At 42.3% G+C, this 22,838-nt stretch overlaps 1 protein-coding gene across 2 annotated transcripts in view; it reads right to left on the minus strand.

Moving 5' to 3' along the window:
• Positions 1-22,838, minus strand: part of POLA1 (DNA polymerase alpha 1, catalytic subunit) — a 481,679-nt gene that overhangs the window by 403,438 nt on the left and 55,403 nt on the right. For both annotated transcript variants that reach the window (XM_040338205.1, XM_040338204.1), the window contains exons 13-19: positions 18,724-18,798; positions 14,553-14,691; positions 13,750-13,904; positions 12,716-12,800; positions 11,129-11,190; positions 10,924-11,013; positions 3,663-3,779 (exon numbers count right to left, since the gene is read on the minus strand). In XM_040338205.1, coding sequence (XP_040194139.1) covers positions 3,663-3,779; positions 10,924-11,013; positions 11,129-11,190; positions 12,716-12,800; positions 13,750-13,904; positions 14,553-14,691; positions 18,724-18,798 — 723 coding nt within the window. The remainder of the gene's footprint in view (positions 1-3,662; positions 3,780-10,923; positions 11,014-11,128; positions 11,191-12,715; positions 12,801-13,749; positions 13,905-14,552; positions 14,692-18,723; positions 18,799-22,838) is intronic.

Genomic DNA, 22,838 nt, shown 5'->3' on the forward strand with positions numbered 1-22,838 from the left:
TTCCCGAGTACCGGAGATGTTGGCCACCACACTAGGGAGGACTTGGTCAGTCGACTCACTCGAATCTGGTAATCCAGAGACGACGGAAGCTTGTTCCATCTTGACAGAATCTCCTTCTGCAACACTCATGTGGAATTGGGCATACAGGACTGCCTCCATCAGACCCAGTACTCTCATGCAAAAGCGAAGCGACACCCATTTCTGGGTCACCAACCGCTGCACCGCAGAGTCTGTAGCTTCTCTGCTGGTAGGAAAACTTGCCTCCGAAGAATCCAGGACCAACCCCAGATACTCCAGCCGCCGAGACGGTACTAGTACTGACTTCTGTATATTCAGTAGCCAACCGAATTCCCGTTGGGTCTGACAGGTGATAGACACGTCCTCTTCTAACTCTGAGCTTGAGGAAGCTCTCAGAAGAAGGTCGTCCAGGTATCCCACGATAGCGATCCCGCGCTGCCGCAGCAGGGCCAGAATCAGGGTGAGCACCTTGGTAAAAACCTGAGGTGCCGAGGCCAGCCGAACGGGAGGGCCACAAATTGAAAGTGCTTCTCTCTGATCGCAAAACGCAGAAATCTCTGATGTTTTGCACATATGGGGATGTGCAGGTACGCGTCCTTGATGTCCAGGTATGCTAGGAAATCCCCCTGATGGAGCGCTGCTATTACTGAGCGTATCGACTCCACCCTGAACTTTTGTACTTTGACAAAGCAATTGAGGGCCTTGAGGTCCAGGACTGGACGGACCCCGTCCTTTTTGGGTATTACAGATTTGAGTAAAACCCCTGAAAGCGTTCCTGTGAGGGAACCGACACAATCACTCTCCTGACCAGCAAATCCTGGACAGCCCCTGACAGATCCTTCAGGTGCCCCGGAGGTTGGAGGGAAAAAATCTGTTTGGCGGACAAGAGAGAAATTCTATCTTGTACCCCGAGGACACTACTTCGCAAACCCAACGGTCAGAAAGAAGAGACCTCCACCGAGCCGCGAAGCCGGCCCCCACCCGCCTTGTGGGCGGAGGCAGGCTTGTCGGGCTTGCGGTACCAGGTGTGCTTTTTGTTCAGTGGACGTCTTAGCACCCTGAAAACGTTTTCATGTCGCACTTGGCGAGCGAAAAGACCGCTTGGGGGTAGTAAATGAGGGCCCTTGCCTACGGCGAGGCTCCTTGCCGTTCCCAGACTGCGGGAGCAGAGTGCTCTTACCGCCTGTAGCATCCTTTATGATGTCATCCAGGGAAGCCCCAAGAAGCCGTTCACCCTTAAAGGGTAAGTGCACCAGGGACTTCTTAGAGGACTGGTCCGCAGACCAACACTTCAGCCACACAAGGCGGCGTAGTACCACTGCGTAGGCGGAGGCCCTAGAAAGCAAGGGAAGCGTATCCATGGCTGCCTCACAAACAAATTTTAGACCTTGGACCAACTGGTCGGCCAGGTCAACGCAGGTCTCAGAAGCATCCTGCGCCTCCAGCTTCTGCACCAGGGACTTAGCCCGTTCGGTACAAGTCTGACACCAGAGCCCCGGCCAAAACCGGTCTTCACTGCCGACCCCACCACTGTGAATAACAAGCGGGCCACAGCCTCAGCTCTCCCGTCTGCGGGGTCCTTAAAGGCGGGAGCCCCTTCCACAGGCAACGTGGTAGCTTTGTTCAGTCTGGACACAGGGGGGTCCACTGACGGAGGAGATACCCTATTGGGGAGGATTTCCAAAAAAAGTGGGTAACGGACCGCAAAGTACTTTGGTACAGCAAAAGCTTTCTGCGGCCGATCCCATTCCTTGTATAATAAGTCGTCCAGCAGGCTCAGGGAGGGGGCGATTTTTACCCCCCTTCTGGCCACTAGCCGCTTCCATCCTGGCAACAAATGCCTCCAGGACTGCCGTCACCTCATCCAGCTAGGCTGCAGGGGCACTAAGGGTTAACTCTGGCATGAGTGGGGAAGACGCCTCACATGAGGGCCCTGGTGGTTCAGACTCCATGCTGCCCACCACAAAAAAAAATTGACATCTTGGTAAAACAGACCCAAAAACGGGACCCACCGGTCACCCTCCAGGCTAAAATAGAGAGCAGGGACCCCCGGGGACTCACCACCCAGGACAGGCTGTACTGCTGAGCAGAGCTGAGAGAGAGAGTGCTGCTGTGCCGTGTCGTTTCCCTCAGAGAGAAGCCGCGGTGTGCGCGCCATTATTTCAGGCACTAGAGGCCAAAGAATTTGTAAAATGGCCGCCGACATGCAAAAAACAGCATGTGGGCTACAGTAAAATGGCCGCCGAATGCATAGAACCGCAGGTCCGGCAAAATGGCGGCCGTACACATGCAGAAAACACAGTGAAACACACAGCCCAACACAGCAGAGCACCTCAGTAAAAAATGGCCCCAGTACAGTAAACACACAGTACCCCCCAGCAGGACAGCCCCCCCCCCCCCCGGCAGTCGCAGAGCCCCCCCGGTGGACCCCCACCTCACAGCCGCCACCCAGAAACGGGGAAGGAGGGAGAGGAAAGGGAGAGAGGAAAGCAGGGCGGGGCACACTGACACAGCCATAGAGATCGGTCATATGTGCGCCCTGGAACATGTAGTTCACCTGCCGCTTCTGGAGCAACGGGGCATGTCGTGGACAGCCTAGTGAAAGACCGGCACACGCTCGATGGCCGAACATGGGACAACTACAAGGATTCAAAATCCAGCCTGTCACCCAGTCGGCAGTTGATAGAGATCCCAGGATCCAAAAAGCAGGAACAAAAAAATCAATTAAGGCGAAAAAAAAAAAAAAAAAAAAACTCTAGAGCACAGGACTCCAGAAAAAGGCAGATGACAACTGAGGCTGGATGCTTCCAGAGAGTAGGATGTACCCGGGGGACACGCCCCCATGGGAGGTGCTGTACTGAAGTGTTTTTAACACTAAAAGTGCTGTTTTTGTCTGCCTAGTCTCTCCTAGAGAAAAGGTACATAACCCTAAGGTCAAAGCTGCTGTGTCCGTCCATGAACGAAAGAGAAAACTGTTATTCTCTTCCCATTTGCCGTGCCAACAGACCTTCTAGATCTCCAATATAGTCTAATTCAATTGCCCATTCCCCCAGGGAGTGTACCATCGTTGATTTCCAATGTTTCCAATTTTCGCGGAATGACTGCTCTAGCGAGAAAGTGTCTAAGCACATCCTTCTTTGCCGTCTTTAAAGATCCTGGAATCATAGCTAAGAGAGACACTCTGGGTGATGTGTGGAACGTTATATCCACTAGATTACCATATAAAATCAAAAGATATGTTTCCAAAACATTCTCACCGGGCGGACAGTCCGTGGATCATATTTCCCTTTGAATCATGACCAACAGATACTGGATATATCCTGGTTAAGTTGGGTAAAAATGTGTGCCTTTACAACCACTTGAATAGGTTTTGTAATTAGTATTTATGAAATATGCCAACCATTAGATTCTGGTTTTTTTTTTGGGGGGGGGGGGTTTAAATTTTACACAATCTTTGGAATTGGGGATACAGAATGCATTAAGGTTATAAAAAAAAAAAAAAAAAAAAAACACACACACACACAAAAACATGTCGGGCTTTAAAACCACTTTGAAATAAAGCTGTGCCCCTCAACCATAAAGGGAGGAAAAAATAACTAAAAAAGCGACCCCGTGTCATAGAATAAGCTCAGCAAAACACTTACCCCAAGCTTTGGCATAGTTGAGCGCCTCAGTCGGCCTATTTTGGACCAGAATGGAACTTTACATAAATTAATTCTTTGAAGCAAGACTTCCAAGTCAAATCCATAGATATCATGACCCTATGAACAAACACGTAATAGCAGGCTTAGAATAAAGATCTAAAAATTAAAAAGGCTACAGACCAGAAAAGTGCAATGACAAAGTCTAAACAAAAACCTAACTAAATTTAGATATACAGTATGGTACAGTTTTAGGGCAGGTGTGACTAAAATCAAATTTCATACATACCTGTCGGGAGCTGTCATCACAAAGCCTGGCTCAGGTCGGTCCCGAAGAGCCAATACATATGTTTAAAACGGAACTGCTGACAACAAAGAGTTCTTGATGCAAGCAGAAGTCTTGACCTAACGATTCCTAGAAAAGGGTTACTCAGGTGTCTCCCTTAGGAATACATTAGATGAAGTGGCTTTAATAGACAGGAGTGACCTATTGAGGGACAGACCACCGAGAGGTGATAGGGTACCTTCGGTCTCTTTTATCACCAGTTATTCCATACAACATACGCGTGTCAAGAAGCATTGACATATTCTCACCAATGATCAGGTCCTCAATTCTGTGCTCCCATATAGGCCACAAGTCTATAAGGGTGCTTTTGTCCTTTAGAGGCAGAGTAGCACCGAATGTTCTAGACCCTCCCCCATTAGGAGGGGCTTCTTTGAATATTTGACTGTTTTTTATCAGTGTAGGAAGTGTAGCGTGTGCTCCCTGAGTAGTTGCACACAGACGGACTCATAAATTTGCATCTTTCAGTACCTCAATTGAATTCTAAATTAAGTAATTTATCACTTGCTCCACTGAGGGAGTTTACCTGCTCCAGTGGGTAACAATATGTGGGTAGGACTAAGCGACCCCTTCGTGTCAGGCTCAATGAACACCTAATGAACATTTTGACCGGTTTTCCTAAACATCCAGTTTTGCGGCATTACTTGGAAGCTTGATATAAGAATCCTGCAAAAACTATTTTTTGGGCATTGACAAGTAAGCCCCACAATGAAAGGGAGACTCCCTGTCTTGGCTTGAGAGGGCCTGGATACACAGGGTTAAGTGCTATACCCCCTTCGGGCTGAATGTGGAGGTCGATCTAAATGCTTTCATTGATAATTCCTAGTTCTTGTCCGATTTAATAATTAATTTTATATATTTTGATCTATATATATTTAATATTTTAATATCTTAACTTTCTATATACTATGTGAACTTGATGCGATTCCTCAGCGGCATCACCTTTTAGTTGATTATTGACGTCCCTCAATTTGGATGTATGTTCTCATGTTATTTTTTCTCTATCTCTAGTGATCTGGCCTTATCGTTGGATGTCGGGTCCCTCGGTGTCCACTGGAGGCATTGTTAAGCCCTAACATGGCTTTTCTCCTTGTTCCATTGCGGGGTATAGGGTATTCTGTGTTCTATGTAACATAGTTACCTATGCCCTCTGAGATGCTGTGCCTCTTTTGACCATTGGATGCCCAGTTGAGTTGCATCATGCTCATCTTCCCTGTTCCATTAAGTGGCACAAGGGATTTTGTGCTGTAGTAACATTTATTTATAATTTGTTCGTGTTCCTCATTATTTTTTGTTTTATGGTTTGTTCCATGCATTTTTTTTAGGGAGTTTTATTAGCCCTATTTTTAGGTGATTTGGTTCCGCCGCCTGGGATTCACAACGAGGCATGGTTCTACACTTTGTTATTTAATCCGATGAGTCAGTGCGCCGCCCGTTCCCCTAGACAACGTCATTCTGTGACCAAACGTACGTCGGGAGGTTGATGCGCTGACATCGCGAGTGGACGGGTGTCTGCATGACGGCCGGCTTATATTTTATGGACGTTTTTATTCTTCGATTCTGTAAGTACAATCTGTGTATTTACTAAACCCTATGCCTAGTTAAATTACGCCATTCAAGTCTCTCTTCCTTTTTGGGTATATGTTGATGGTTCCTGGTTGCTTGGAGCTCAGAGCTTTCTTTCTGCCTACCCCTGGGAGTTGGTGCTGGATGCTGTTCCGGAGTGAGATTACAGGCATCATTTAGCTTGCCTTCCGGTAAGCAAAACATTTGTATGGTGGTGGTGCACATCTTGTTGGCGTCATTAATATTGACTATTTACCTTACTATCATCTACCTTGATAAGAGGTGGCTTTTCACCGAGGCTTCACATTTATTTACAGTGCCTTGCGAAAGTATTCGGCCCCCTTGAACTTTGCGACCTTTTGCCACATTTCAGGCTTCAAACAAAGATATAAAACTTTCCTTTTTTTTTTTTTTGAAGAATCAACAAGTGGGACACAATCATGAAGTGGAACGAAATTTATTGGATATTTCAACTTTTAACAAATAAAAAACTGAAAAATTGGGCGTGCAAAATTATTCAGCCCCCTTAAGTTAATACTTTGTAGCGCCACCTTTTGCTGCAATTACAGCTGCAAGTCGCTTGGGGTACATCTCTATCAGTTTTGCACATCGAGAGACTGAAATTTTTGCCCATTCCTCCTTGCAAAACAGCTCAAGCTCAGTGAGGTTGGATGGAGAGCGTTTGTGAACAGCAGTTTTCAGTTCTTTCCACAGATTCTCGATTGGATTCAGGTCTGGACTTTGACTTGGCCATTCTAACACCTGGATATGTTTATTTGTGAACCATTCCATTGTAGATTTTGCTTTATGGTTTGGATCATTGTCTTGCTGGAAGACAAATCTCCGTCCCAGTCTCAGGTCTTTTGCAGACTCCATCAGGGTTTCTTCCAGAATGGTCCTGTATTTGTCTCCATCCATCTTCCCATCAATTTTAACCATCTTCCCTGTCCCTGCTGAAGAAAAGCAGGCCCAAACCATGATGCTGCCACCACCATGTTTGACAGTGGGGATGGTGTGTTCAGGGTGATGAGCTGTGTTGCTTTTACGCCAAACATAACGTTTTGCATTGTTGCCAAAAAGTTTGATTTTGGTTTCATCTGACCAGAGCACCTTCTTCCACATGTTTGGTGTGTCTCCCAGGTGACTTGTGGCAAACTTTAAACACTTTTTATGGATATCTTCAGGAAATGGCTTTCTTTTTGCCACTCTTCCATAAAGGCCAGATTTGTGCAGTATACGACTGATTGTTGTCCTAAGGACAGAGTCTCCCACCTCAGATGTAGATCTCTGCAGTTCATCCAGAGTGATCATGGGCCTCTTGGCTGCATCTCTGATCAGTCTTCTCCTTGTATGAGCTGAAAGTTTAGAGGGACAGCCAGGTCTTCGTAGATTTGCAGTGGTCTGATACTCCATTTCAATATTATCGCTTGCACAGTGCTCCTTGGGATGTTTAAAGCTTGGGAAATCTTTTTGTATCCAAATCCGGCTTTAAACTTCTCCACAACAGTATCTCGGACCTGCCTGGTGTGTTCCTTGTTCTTCATGATGCTCTCTGCGCTTTAACCACTTCTCTACTTTGGGTGTTTTTTAGATTTGGCGTTTACAAGACTAAAACATTTTTTTTTGCTAGAAAATTACTTAAAACCCACAAACATTATATATTTTTTTTTTCTAATACCCTAGAGAATAAAATGGCGATCATTGCAATACTTTTTGTCACACCATATTTGCGCAGCGGTCCTACAAGCGCACTTTTTTTGGAAAAAAAACACTTTTTTGAATTAAAAAATAAGACAGCAATACATTTGGCCCAATTTTTTTATATATTGTGAAAGATAATGTTACGCCGAGTAAAATGGTACCCAACATGTCACGCTTACAAATTGCGCCCGCTCGTGGCATGGCGTCAAACTTTTACACTTAAAAATCTCGATAGGCGACGTTTAAAAAATTCTATAGGTTGCATTTTTTGAGTTACAGAGTAGGCCTAGGGCTATAATTATTGCTCTCGCTCTAACGATCGCGGCGATACCTCACTTGTGTCGTTTGAACACCGTTTTCATATGCGGGCGCTACTCACGTATGCGTTCGCTTCTGTGCACGAGCTCGTCGGGACAGGGCGCTTTAAAAATATTTTTTTTTTTTTCTTATTTATTTTTATATATTTTATTATTTTTTACACTGGAAAAAAAAAAAAAATGATCACTTTTATTCCTATTACAAGGAATGTAAACATCCCTTGTAATAGAAAAAAGCATGACAGGTCCTCTTAAATATGAGATCTGGGGTCAAAAAGACCTCAGATCTTATATTTAGACTAAAATGCAAAAAAAATGGAAAATGTCATTTTTTCAAATGACAAAAAAAAAAAATGTTTCTTTAAGAGGCTGGGCGGGACTGACGTTTTGACGTCACTTCCGCCCAGCCAAGCTATGGGGACGGGCGAAGGAGATTTTTCCTTCAGTCTCGTCCCCGCTCAGCTCCCGAACGGTCGCGATCTCCTCCGCCGCTACCGACGGCTCCGGTAAGCGGCGGAGGGCGCGGGAGAGCGGCGGGAGGGGGGGGGGGCCCTCTCCCGCCACCGATAACGGAGATCTCGCGGCGCATCTGCCGCGGAGACCGCCGTTATCGTTACCAGAACCGCTGACAGTAAAGATAGATACCTCGGTTGTGGCAGCAGCTGCTGCAGTTACCGAGATATGTATCTTTAAAGTGCCGCCGTATAAAGTCGTACAGCGGTCTGGAAGTGGTTAACCCTTTCACGCCGAGCGTACGCATATATGCGTCCTCGGCTTTCAGGGGTTGTACCGGGATGATGCCTGCAGCCATCATCCCGGTACCGTTGTTTAGAGCGGGCGATCGGCTTTCCAAACATAACAACCGATGCGGCTAAAAGCCGCTCGGTTGTTATGCCGGAGGAGCGGGAGGGGACATACCCCGCCTCTCGCCGCTCTGACCGGGCCTCCCGTCCCACCGGGAGACCCGATCCACGATCCGGCGCCTCCAGCGTCTCGGCGCGCTCTGAAACAAAGCCGTAAACGTCATGACGTCACTTCCGGGTTTCTCGGCTGCCAATGGCGCCGGATTTAAAAAAGTACACAGTATTCAGAATCGCCGTTTTCGGCGATCTGAATACTTTGAAGTGCAAAGGAGGGCTCGGAGGTCTTTTAGACCCCCGATCCCTCCATTAAGAGTACCTGTCACGACCTATTGCTGTCACAAGGGATGTTTACATTCCTTGTGACAGCAATAAAAGTGATCAAAATGTAAAAAAAAAAAAAAAACAAAAAAAAAAATTTAATTAGAAAAAATAAATAAATAAATAAGAAAACAAAAAAAAAAATTTAATTAGAAAAAATAAATAAATAAGAAAACAAAAAAAAATTTTTTAAAGCGCCCCCCTCCCCGCGAGCTTGCGCAGCAAAGAAAGCGCATACGGAAGTCGCGCCCGCATATGAAAACGGTGTTCAAATAACACATGTGAGGTATCGCCGCGATCGTAAGAGCGAGAGCAATAATTATAGCACTAGGCCTACTCTGTAACTCTAACCTGGTAACCGTAAAAAAAGTTTAAAGCGTCGCCTATGGAGATTTTTAGTTACCGTAGTTTGTCGCCATTCCACGAGTGCGTGCAATTATAAAGCGTGTCATGCTTGGTATCTATTTACTCGGCATAACATCATCTTTCACATTATGCAAAAAAATTGGGCTAATTTTACTTTTTCATTTTTTTAAAATTCATGAAAGTAAATTTTTCCCAAAAAGTTGTGTTTAAAACACCGCACAAATACCGTATGACATAAAATATTGCAACAATCGCCATTTTATTCTCTAGATTCTCTGCTAAAAATATATATATAATGTTTGGGGGTTCTAAGTAATTTTCTAGCCAAAAATATGGATTTTAACTTGTAAACACCAAATGTCATACATAGGCATAGGCATGAAAGGGTTAAACAAACCTCTGAGACTATGACAGTGCAGGTGCATTTATACAGAGACTTGATTACACACAGGTGGATTCTATTTATCATCATTAGTCATTTAGGTCAACATTGGATCATTCAGAGATCCTCACTGAACTTCTGGAGAGAGTTTTCTGCACTGAAAGTAATGGGGCTGAATAATTTTGCACGCCCAATTTTTTTAGTTTTTTATTTGTTAAAAAAGTTTGAAATATCCAATAAATTTCGTTCCACTTCATGATTGTGTCCCACTTGTTGATTCTTCAAAAAAAATTACAGTTTTATATCTTTATGTTTGAAGCCTGAAATGTGGCAAAAGGTTGCAAAGTTCAAGGGGGCCAAATACTTTCGCAAGGCACTGTATATGGAACTTTTGGATTAATTTCCAGAGACTTTGTTAACATTTTACATATACCACTTAAAATTAATGTGATCACTGTCACTGGTTTTGTTTATTATTTTTGAGCGCAGCTCATTTATTATATTTGCAATCTTTGAGAACTAATCACAGACCTTCTGTGGATGTAGGCCGCCTCAAACCCATCTTTCTCCATGTAATCCCAGAAAGATTTGATGAGATGGGGGCTTTGTTGAGGTCAAACCATAATTTCCAGGACTCCTTGTTCTCTACAATCGAGATAGTTCTTCATGACATCGGAAGCAGATTAGAGTGGTAAAAATGCAGCTCAATCGCGTGGTTTTTTCTGGTCCCCCAACTTCGCGTTTAAAGGAGTCCTTGTTTCACATTTGTGCTACTGTGTGCTTCATGTAAGGGCAACCCATTCATTTTTTATTTTTTTTTAAAAAGCACTGCCAATGCTTGGGAAAATTAACGGTCTCTGCACGTCTGGTGAAGAACAGCACGTTTGTCTGCCTGCCTGTTCCGTATGTGATTTTGTGCATGTCCCAAACCTGGAATAATGTAAATTAAATTTTAAACTGGGGTGCATCAAGGCTGAAAATACTTTTCAAAAGATGCCGTGACTGTGGTTGAGAAACGCTGCCCTAAACCAAAATATAGCTTGAGAATCATCTTCAGTAAACAGATCACACCTCCTTACTTTTCTTACTCAAGTGTGTCATCCCACCTGTGAAATGGTTTTGTTTGCTGTAATTAGGCTGTGTACCTGACTGCAATTCCATTTACTGTACCAAGCCCATGCACTTTATTATTTTAAAAAATATATATTTGCATGTTTAAATTGTGCACAGGGAAAGTAGTATGGGTGACAATAACTTTTTCCCCCAAAGTTCAGGTTTACCTTGTGTACCCACCAAAGACAAGAGTCTTTAATTACATTTCTAAAAGGAATTAATTAGTATATCATTTTTCTACTAAGGACAAAACTATTCTAAACTGCTAAAGCAAAATGAGTAAGTTTATACTCACCACTATAACATCTGGGTCAATTTTGTGCACTTTGGCAAGGAAAAAGCCTAAGAGAGTCCTTTCTGTTGATGCAATTTCAATGTTTACATTCTAAAAAGATGAAATGTGTACATGGTAAAAGGTAAATAGCATAGCTTTCACAAGGGGTTTTGAATTTCAAAAAGCAAGAAAAATAGTAAAACGAAGGAAGAAAAAAGACAAATACCTTTCGCTTCATTGCTTCTTTGTGATCATAGGGGAAAATGCAGTCACTGGGTTTAGTGAGAACTTAAGAGGGCAAAAAAAAAAAAAACACAATTAGTACTATACTGTACTTGCAGTTCATTTCTTATTCTACATAGTAATTTTGTTTTATTTTCTATCTTAATGTAAGCCTATGAGTCAGCACGGCCCCTTACAGATTCACAGAATATCTAGTTTGCACTAATATATAAGTTACCAAATACCCGTCAGGCACTGGTGATGCAACTACACACGCATCTGATTTTTAGGCCCCATGCACACGAGAAGCAATTACAAACACCTCTAAACTCACGTTTTCAAAGGCAAAAAACGGCGTTTAAAACACCCGTTTTTGCCGTGAATTGCGCAGCGTTTTGCCGCGATTAGCGGCATTTTACCGCGTTTGCGGCTGTCAGCGCTTATCTCAAAAGACATTGTAGACACTCCCAAAGTTTAAAACGCTTCTGAACCCAAAATTTTGCGTCTGAAAAAACGGACATAAACCCAACTGCTTTAAAACGCCAAAAAATGTGATTGTGTGCATGGACACATAGGATAACATTAAATGTGTTCAGGGGCAGTTGAAAAAAACGCCCAAATGCCTCTGAACTCGAGTTTAGCAGCGTCTCGTGTGCATGGGGCCTAAAGGATGGCACTCAGAAGAGGAAGCGGGGAAGGGGAACAGACAGTTCCACTTTAAAACAAGGAAGCAGAATGCACTAACTTGCTGGCAGGTGAATATACAAATCTGTATAAGAAGTTCCTTTATGAAAATGAGGAACACGAAGTAAAAAAAAAAAAATGAATAAGATTAAAGTGGATGTAAAGATTTTTTTTTTTTAACAAAACATCTCTATACTTGCCTGCTCTGTGCTTCCTTTTCCTTGGGTCCCCTACTGGCTCCTCCTCTCTATCCAGTGACCCAATGGGCAGACGCTTCCATGGGGCACTTGTGCATGCGCGCCCCTCGAGGCCAATTGCTGTGTCTGTGCTGTGTCTTGGCCCTAGTCACTGGCTTTGAACGACAGCACTGGGAGCCAATGGCTACAGGTGCCCCTGCAAAGCCAGCGAGACCCAGAAGGGAGGGAAGAAAAGAGACATGCACAGCAATGGATAGAATGAGGGCTCAGGCAAGTGTAAGGGTGGGGCCAAATCGATGCCCAAGCATTTTTTACCTTAATGCAAGAAATGCATTAGGCAAAACATGTTTAGGCTTTAGAAACACTTTCTATGTAGGAATACAAAAAAAACAAACAAATGTTAGCGGCAGACCCTATATTTAAATAACAGAACTGAACTACAGACCTAGGCCGCAGATAAGTGGGTCTTCTTGCTATTGCAGGTTGTCCAAGGGAAGGTAACATTAACACCTAGAAATGGGTGCGTGGGTCATAATACATCAACTACGGCCAATTCCATTCCAGGTCACCCACGATTATTTAAAAAACTAAAGTTATACAACATTGCCTGGGCAGACCAAAGCCCTAAAAAAGTTCCACTAGATCTCATCATGGAACAAAATAACCAAAAAAGCAGTGAAATCAATGATTTAAAAAATAAAGCAACCTACCACAAAAATGATTTTGGAATGGAGGTTGAGGTGGTGCTTTATCAAGGGGGAATTTGTGATGAATCAGAGCAGCCAAAGCAACTATCTGCAAGAAAAGATAATAATCTGGTCACAGAAAAATTATGTCAGAGCAGTGCTTTTGTATCTGGATAGCAGATTAGGCAGTAATGTACAGTACAGTCAGAACTTTAATCAGGCACCTCATGGGCTTTTATAAATGCAGGTCTCATATAATGGCTACTAAACAATGTCGTCACATTTTCTATATCGTACTGAATATCTGGTTATACGTGATAGCAGCAGTCTTTTCAACATAAGTAACAAGGATTTTAAAGCGGAGTTCCACCCATTTAAAAGTCAGTAGCTTCAAAAAGTGTAGCTGTTGACTTTTAAATAATCAAACACGCACCTGTCTCACTGTCCAGTGATGAGGGTGCCCGAAGCCCCACTCCTCTCCCCCTGCTTTACAAGGTTCCGGCATTCAAACTGTCCATGCCTGGCTGTGGCTTCACAGCCAGACGAGCTGCACTGTGAATGGCTGGGCAATCTTCTGGGACCTGTGACAAGTCCCAGAAAATTGCAGGGAGGGAAGGGGGGGAGAGGTGATCTTCCTTCCAGTGCCAGGGGAGTAAGTGGGAGCTGGGTACCTGTAAAAACCACCGGTTTTGTTTGGGGGCCACGTCGCACGACCGCGCAATTGTCAGTTAAAGAGACGCAGTGCCGAATCGCAAAAAGTGGCCTGGTCTTTGACCACCAAAATGGTCCGGGGCTAAAGCGGTTAAAGTGAAGTACCGCTTTAACCAAATTGCATGCACATTCTCCCACGCTGCTACATTCACAGACAATATCCCTATCACTGGCAATACACTGTAGAAGGCATATAAAACCAATAAAGCATATACCGCATTTACCTGTATTGCAAAAAAAATAAAAAATACTGAAGTGAGAAAATTCTAATTTGGACAGCTAATTTATTCAAAATGTATTAATCAGGGCTTAATACAGGATCAGAAAGGCCCGTAAATAAAACATACCTCATTTTGGTGAGTCTTTGGATTCTGTACAGTCTTCATACTGAGAGACATGACAACAACTGGAGGTGGGGACTGATGCTTCACAACATTCACCTGATCAGGCTTTGAGACCATTGCTTCAACCTTACACCAGCTAATAGGTTGGTTGTTCAGCTCTAAAAAAAAAAAAAAAAAAAAAAAAAACACTACATTGACGGTGCTTTTTTTTACCACAAACTGGTCTCTGACTCAATGCCCCAAGTTTGCTTTCTGCTGCATGAGGCAGAAGACCAGGAAACTAAATATTTGAACCCCAATCAGCTGCAAATTGTTTACATTTTTATTATGGGGGGGGGGGGGGGGACGGCACACTACTAGTCATGAGAAAACCAAAGTGTTATAGAAAACTGACTAGTACAATAGTCAGCATAACAAAAACATACAGCAACAGTCCTTCAAAAAGTTAATATTTAAAACAAAAACAAAAAAAACAGTTCAGCCTATATTCCGTGAGAAAAATATAACCTTACCTTCGGTTATAAAAATACAATTCTAAACTAAGGGATACTTTAAAGTTACGATGACCAAGTATGCCAAGATAAGGCATAACAGACACCCTGCTATACCTCATTATAAGCAGCACTGTATAAAATTAAATAAAATTAGCGTGCAATACAAAAAGGCCCTTTAATCCTTTACTTTGGCACTTACAACCCTTCCAAATGTAGCAAGTAGGCGACATGCCTGTGGAGAGCTCAAGGTCAAGCAAAATATATATATAAAAACATGTATGCAAAATTTGCAGAAAGAAGCCATATATTTACGTGGGCTCTTTATTTCTAGCCAGCTGGGCCCTTTTATCTTCCGACTAAGCAAGAAAAGCTCCAAGCTTGAAGCATTTGTTCCAAAGACATGTGAAAATGTTTCTCCTTTTAGGTCTTGAGGAAGTTGGGGCAAGTCTGCCTGCAAGGCAAAACATATCATAAAATAAATTTAGTCAAAAGGAAACAATTAGCCTGGAAACTGTATGTCCAACAATCACAGGCAATTTCTATTTTTCTTCTCAGCTAGCAGCTCACTCACCCCCTGCCTGGAGTAGTTACTTTCAAGAGCTATAAAATTAGGTGTGGTAATTTGTGTCAGGATAAACTTCATAAAGAATAATAATTGTTAATCTCCTTAAAAATAAGATTAGTACAAAGTTAAAATGGAAAAATATTAAGAAATCAGTAAGAAACTTCTGATTCAATGCGAAGCCTAGATACCACAATGCTGCCACCTTCTAGTTCAGGTCTAGAGTCTGCACTGCTTATTTTTAGACCCTGTATTTAAAGATATCCATAGAAAAAAAATGAATAAATAAGTCAGCATCTGGGAGGTTTTCTCAGCATCAAAATGTTTTATTTTTGACATTTCAAAACAAAAATATTCTTGTGTAAAAAAAAAAAAGAAGAAGCATTTTACTGCACTTAAAGAGCTGCAGATGGCAGGTACAGTTGGCAAAGTGAATGGCTGTGCCTCACTGTATTCTGGTAAACACATTTGCGCGTTTACACCAATACACTATTTATGTATAACCAATTACCCCCAAATTCAGAAATTGTGCATTCACAGGAATAAATCATAAGCACATGCACGTTTACCCAAAGCATCGCCATTTACCCAAATATGGTCTGTGGATAGTTATTCACTTCTATGGTCAGCAGTACATGGCACCTGCAGCTCCCAGAGTGCCAAAAACCACCAGATTTTTTGCTAGGCATATTATACTTCAATGCATTCATGTGAACGTGCCCTACTCTGCACATAACAAATGCGTGGGTGCGATTCTTAATATCTGTGTTGCAGGCACTTCATACCGGTTAGCTTTTTTTGGAAGAGAGGCATGGATGCCAGTAGACCTCAAAGTATGCTGTGGTATCTGGCACCAAGCCGTCATGAGCAGATCCCTTAAGTCCTGTAAGTTGCAAGCTGGGGCTTTCATGAATCAGACTTGTTTTTTCTAGCACATCCCACAGAGATGCTCGATTGGACTGAAATGTGGAGAAATTGGTGGCCACATCAACACCTTAAACCTGTTGTGTCCCTATTATTGAAACATTTTTGCAGTGTGGCAGGGCACATTATCCTGAAAAAAGCCACTGCCATCTGGGAACACAGTTTCCATGAAAAGGTCAGCAACAATGATTAGGTAATGTGGTACATGTCAAGTAACATCCACATAGTGGTAGGATCCAAGGTTTTCCATAAGAACATTGCCCAAAGCATCACACTGTCTGCCAACTTGCTTTAGTCTCATACTGCCATCTCTTCCCCAGGTAAGCGACACGCAAGTACATAGCTATCCATATGATTTATCAGGTCACCTTCTTCCATTAATAAACCAAAAATTATATATAAAACAGCGCTCAAGTGTGTGTGATCCACACTGTGATGAATAATAAATAATAATAATCCAAATATAAATGCAAATGAGTCAAAAGCCCGTGATAAAAGTGTTCATAGAAAAACAAAGTTCATGGAAGAGCGAAAAGGAAAAACACTTCTTTCTCTCCTTCAAGGTGTAAAATCTTCAAAGCAAATTCAAAGAAATCTTCCACCACACCCGATGTGAAAAAATAGTGAATCCTCCACCAATAGAAATGGCCACTCACCGGAACTATAAATAACGATAAATACACAGCAAAGATTCCTCTGTATTGTGCGGCTGAAATGCAACGGTCTCGGCGGACCCAGAAAATAAAACCCAGGCAACTCACACCACTCGATCCCCACACTTATTCCATGAATAAGTCAAATTTTACGACGAAACATGTCGGAAGCTTGGTTATCATCTGATCAGTGACCAATTGCTAACGTGAGAAGATAGGCCAGTTGCGTGTTTGTTCGCCAGTGACCGGCGGTTCGGTTTTTCGTTCACGCCAGCTTCAATTTCACTTCCAACACAGTGTGGGGATCGAGTGGTGTGAGTTGCCTGGGTTTTATTTTCTGGGTCCGCCGAGACCGTTGCATTTCAGCCGCACAATACAGAGGAATCTTTGCTGTGTATTTATCACGCTTTTTAATTTTGGCATTGAGCGAGTGCATCTTTTGAAGATTTTGCTTGTGGTTTGTGATTAAATTACTTTTACGGTTTTACACTATGTCACACTTTCTTCATTTATGAGGATCTTACTTGTCCACCTGTCTGGGAACGGAAGCTCGCCTGCTGATGTAAACTAACTATAACAAAGCTACTGTGCCAAAACACGAGAGTGCTAGGCATATAGTTCCGGTGAGTGGCCATTTCTATTGGTGGAGGATTCACTATTTTTTCACATCGGGTGTGGTGGAAGATTTCTTTGAATATGTTTTGAAGATTTTACACCTTGAAGGAGAGAAAGAAGTGTTTTTCCTTTTCGCTCTTCCATGAACTTTATGTTTTTCTATGAACACTTTTATCACGGGCTTTTGACTCATTTATATTTGGATTATTATTATTTATTATTCATCACAGTGTGGATCACACACACTTGAGCGCTGTTTTATATATAATTTTTGGTTTATTGGTTTAAACACGTTATATATACTTTTTCATATTGACACTTTTAGAACAGCAGCTGTGATTTCTACTATTGTTGTTGTCCTGAGCGCAGAGGTGTGAATCAATAGGGCGCCATTGTTTGATCACATTTTTTTCCACCTTCTTCCATTGCTCTGTGATTGAGCTCCGTTACTTGAGTGCCCATTGTGGTACTTTTGGCTGTGGACACCCATGTCCACAGCCAAAAGTACCTCATGGGGACTCTGAATAACCTGCTGCTATGCAGCCATATACACAAATTAGAAAAAAGATCCAAACAAGGAAAAACACTGCGCTAGAAAAAAAAAGTGAAAAGATTCTCAGTGATAAAGGGATATGCAGCTGCCAGTACCAAAAAATGTGAGTACCAAATTTTAAATCAATATATATAGCAAGGTTCATCGCTAAATAAATGAACCGTGACAAACTTGATAAGTGAACACAAGTGTAAATAAATATCTCAATATATTCAAAACCAGTGATAAAAAATAGTAAGAGAATAAATAGTGAAAACGATAAGCCAAGGAAACAAAAGTCCTTATAGTAAAATTCGCAACGGTGCACAAAGGTTGAATTTGTGAAAAGAGATCTTCTTCCACCAGTAAGACACCCAAATAATGGTAATGTAGTACCACCTTACCAAAGGTGAGTGACCGCCATCACGGCGGTCTCTCCAGGCACAGGGGTTTAACATCTCTCAAAAGACTCACTCCAAATGGATGGTAAGCACAAGGTGGTATCTTAATGTCTCAAGGGGTGAAAAACAAAAAGAGGCTCCATAGCGTAATACAGTTTAACAAAGTGTTTAATCTGCTAAAATGTGGCCAGCTGATTCAATGTCATCATGCCTTGTACACTGAGCTACACAGATACGGAGCTCAACAGACAGGAGAAACCGCCTCCCTCTATGTTGTATCCACCGCGAGAATATAACAGCCTAAGTGTAAGTGCAACATTTTAGCAGATTAAACACTTTGTTAAACGGTATTACGCTATGGAGCCTTTTTTTTGTTTTTTTGGTTCAATATACTTCAATGGAGAAGCTACAGAAAAGCATGTAATGTGTTTTTGCTGCAATTTGTGTTTTGTAAATCTGCCCAACAACAAATTGGCCCAAATTTTTTTAAAAATGCTAATTTTTCTTTTTTTAAGGCTATTATCCGATTCATCAAAACAATTAATCGGCCAACTAATCGATTATGAAAATAATCGTTAGTTGCAGCTTTAATTAATTTAGCGCTGTACCTTGCTATACATATACACGAATTGCAAAGCCCATTTTTTCAGCTTTCAACAAATCAAATGTTGCTTAATATATACCATCGACTTTCAAATTCCATTGAAACAAGGTAATCAGTGTTCTGGCTGATCAGTGTATATGCTTCTGAAGTACAACATGGAAAACGATTGTCATGTTTGACAGGGCTACTTACCGAATATCGAACCTCTAAGTACTCAGAGCTGGCTGGCACATCTGGAATCTCAAATGCATAATTCTTTTCCACTTTCTAAAATCAAGACATACAAGGATATTTTCACACACAATATTGTAAGTGGTTAATATTGATACTCGGCTTGACTGGCTCAAGATTTACAAAAGATGGCTCAAAGTCTAACAAACCTTACTGCAACACAAGGCAATGTGCCTTAAGTGCGCTGGTGCAGCATGCTCCTAGTCATTCTTAAGGGCACCCCCAACACTGCTTCCAAAAAGATGTCCATTGCTGCACAACACAATCAAAAAAGAGTGCATGCATAAAAACTATTTCTGCTTTTGGGTAGTTCCAGGTCCCCTGGATTCATAGCAGCACATATGTTTACTATTCATTTGAATAGGGATGAGCACATGACTCACCCATGTGACAGTGTTGTGCCAATTGTCACTATTCTAAAAGGAATCAAAAGCCTTGTGCAAGCCAAGACTCCATGGACTCGTAGCTTATAAAAGGTGTTCCTTTCACTCCCGATTGCACAACAGAGCAGTGGAGAATTGAAAGCAAGGTAAAGGATACGTGTCGGCTGGAGGCTGCAATAAAGCAAAGCAACACTTTTCACTTTATCAGTAATAACCTGCCAAATTCCAACTTAAACTTATTTCTTTCTAGTGAATTCTGACTAGCTGCTACAGGATACTGTACTTAAACGTATTTAAATGCCTCAAAATCCTATTTAAATGTGTGTTTAATATTTCAAGGCAAGCTCAAAGAACCTCCAAGCTTTATTTTGTTGAGGAATCACTTTGAAAAAAACACTTCTCTAGAATTTCTAGATGTAGTTTAGGGAATAAATTGTAATGGTTCAGGTTTTTTTTGTTTTGTTTTGTTTTTTTAATACAAACATGTCATACTTACCTGCTCTGTTCAAGGGTTTTGCACAGAGCAGCCCTGAACCTCCTTTTCTGGGGTACCACGGTGGCGCTCCAGAACACTCATCTTTATCGAGTGCCACCAAGGAAACCACTTTCCATGGGGGCACTCGAGCGGGTGCGCTCCCGAGTCCTACTGCTGTGTCCATTGACACGAACAGCAGGACTCAGCCCCGCCCCCCGTGTCACTGGATTTGACAGCAGCCAATGGCTCCCGCTGCCATTAATCTATCCAATGAAGACCCGAGAAAGCGACTGGAGCTGCTGTGCTCATCGCTGGAAGGATTGGATTAAGGTAAGAAAAAAAGGGCTTACAACCCTTTTAAAATGTTGTTTGAGAGAGTTTAATTGCACTTTAATTAAACCTTTGTATTTATATATTCTGAACAAGCAGTAAATGCAAGCCCATGTTCACCCCTGTATCTATAGGAATAATGGTTTACAACTCAGGCCCCTGCTCTTAAATCATGTCAAATTAGCAAACACATTGCATTCACTGAGAAAAATCGGGACTTCCTGATGACGCTATTACAGCGTAATGCATAGAGGTCGGATCGCTGCCTGAACACCCATAGACCGCAAGTGAGGTCGCATCCGTCCTGTAGTGGAAGGTACACAGCGGTTGGGTAAGGGCAACGGCAGAGCACACAAAACAATTTGGCGGAGCGTTGGTTTTTGTTTATCCAGAAATGCCAATTGAGCTGTTGCCAGTATGGGCACTTTTACACATAAGCGCATGAACTATAGGATGAAATTTTAAAAGGAAATTTAATATAACTGTGCTGCACATCACTGTGTCGTTTTCCTTTTCGGGGCTTAATGCACATCTACTGCTGGGAGAATTTGTTTTTGGAGGAGGCCATACTGGTTGTTTAACCACTTCAATACAGGGCTTTGATACCCACCTCCATACCGGGCCTATTCTGGCACTTCTCTCCTACATGTACAAATCATCATTCTTTTGCTAGAAAAAAAAAAAAACTCAGAACCCCAACATTATATTTTTTTTAGCAGACACCCTAGGGAATAAAATGGCGGTCATTGCAACTTTTTATCTTGCACGGTATTTGCGCAATAATTTTTCAAGCGCGTTTTTTTTTTGGAAACAAAATGGTTTTATGAATTAAAAAAAAAAAAAGTTAAGTTAGCCCAATTTTTTTGTAAAATATGAAAGATGTTACGCCGAGTAAATAGATACCCAACATGTCCCGCTTTAAAATTGCGCACACTCATGGAATGGCGCCAAACTTCGTTACTTAAAAATCTCAATAGGCAACGCTTTAAAAATGTTACAGGTTACCAGTTTAGAGTTACAAAGGAGGTCTAGTGCTAGAATTGTTGCACACGCTCTAACGCACGCGGTGACTTGAATGACGTTTACATACGTGAGCCGGACCAACATGTGCGTTCGCTTCTGAGCGCGAGCTACCGGGGACTTTTTTTTTATTATTATTATACTTATTTTTTTTTTACACTTTTAAAAAAAATAAATTCTGATTGCTTTTATTCCTATTACAAGGAATGTAAACATCCCTTGTAATAGGAATAGTGTGTGACATGTCCTCCATCTCTCCTCCAGGCTGGAAAGAATGAGATTGTGAAAAAAAAAAAAAAAAAAAATCAAATATCATTCTTACTAGCGGTAATTGCGGTTTGTTTACTTACGGGTACCTGGGCGTGACGTCATCACATCGCGCCCGGGCCTCCGACTGTCAGAGATGACTGGTGACCATCTGGTCACCAGTCATCTCTGATTCCATCCGGGGCACGGCGATCATCTCTCCGGGCCCCCGATGGCACGGGAGAGCCCGGAGAAGCACCGGATGGGGGCGGGAGGATGTCCCCTCCCGCCGCCTATAAGAACGATCAAGCGGCTATGATCGTTCTTATGGTGCGCAGGATTGCCGCCGGAACAAAATTATATCTGAACGATGCCTCTAGGTGCAGGCATCATTCAGATATCACTGCACAAAGTACAGGACGTCAAATGACATCCACCCGGGATAAGAGATCCCTTATTTGGACGTCATATGATGGTGTGCGGTTTTGAAATGTTTAAGGAGTAAAGTTGGCTTCGGGCCTTGTAGGCCAAAAAATAAAAAAAAAGGCTTGACTGGTCCTGGTGGATTTGGGGCTCTGGTAAGTGCATGCTTAGCATCACTAGCAGTGGAGCACTATAAGTGTACCATCTAGGATCACCTACATAGGAGCACGGTGGATGGGAAGAAGTGCACCAAGGCCTTAAATATTGAACTTTGCTGCTAAATACAAAAGGACTTTATTTTTGGCTTTCATTTTTTATAAGTTGTATATTGACCTAGTATTCCCCTTAAAAAGTTGTTATTTAATATGGTTCTTGAATAATGTCAATGTTGAATGTATAAAAGTTTGTTTAAAGCAGAGTTCCACCCAAAAGTGGAACTTCCGCTTAATGCACTCCTCAGCCCCTTTATATGCCACATTTGGCATGTCATTTTTTTGGGGGCAGGGTCTTGCTGTCCCACGTGACAGGTCCTAGAAGACCGCCTGTCCACGCCGGAAGCTGTAACGGCCGGGAGGAGGCCGCATCGCTGGACCGTGGAACAGGTGAGAGTGTTTATTAAAAGTCAGCAGCTACACTTTTTGTAGCGGCTGACTTAAAAAAAAATAAAGCCTGGAACCCCATTTTAAACACAGATCACAAGTGCACATTAACCACTTAAGACCCGGACCATTATGCAGGTTAAGGACCTTGCCCTTTTTGCGATTCGGCACTGCGTCGTTTTAACTGAAAATTGCGGTCGTGCGACGTGGCTCCCAAACAAAATTGGCATCCTTTTTCCCCCACAAATAGAGCTTTCTTTTGGTGGTATTTGATCACCTCTGCGGTTTTTATTTTTTGCGCTATAAACAAAAATAGAGTGACAATTTAGAAAAAAAAATATATATAATAACCCCCAAAAATATATAAGAAAAATATTTTTTTCCCCTCAGTTTAGGTCGATACGTATTCTACATATTTTTGGTAAAAAGAAATTGATTGGTTTGCGCATTTATAGCGTTTACAAAATAGGGGATAGTTTTATTGCATTTTTATTAATATATATATTATATATATTTTTTTTTTTACTACTAATGGCGGCGATCAGCGATTTTTTTTAGGACTGCGACATTATGGCGGACACATCGGACAATTTTGACACA

Source organism: Rana temporaria, chromosome 2 (assembly GCF_905171775.1).
Source record: "Rana temporaria chromosome 2, aRanTem1.1, whole genome shotgun sequence".
NCBI classification, from domain to species: domain Eukaryota; kingdom Metazoa; phylum Chordata; class Amphibia; order Anura; family Ranidae; genus Rana; species Rana temporaria.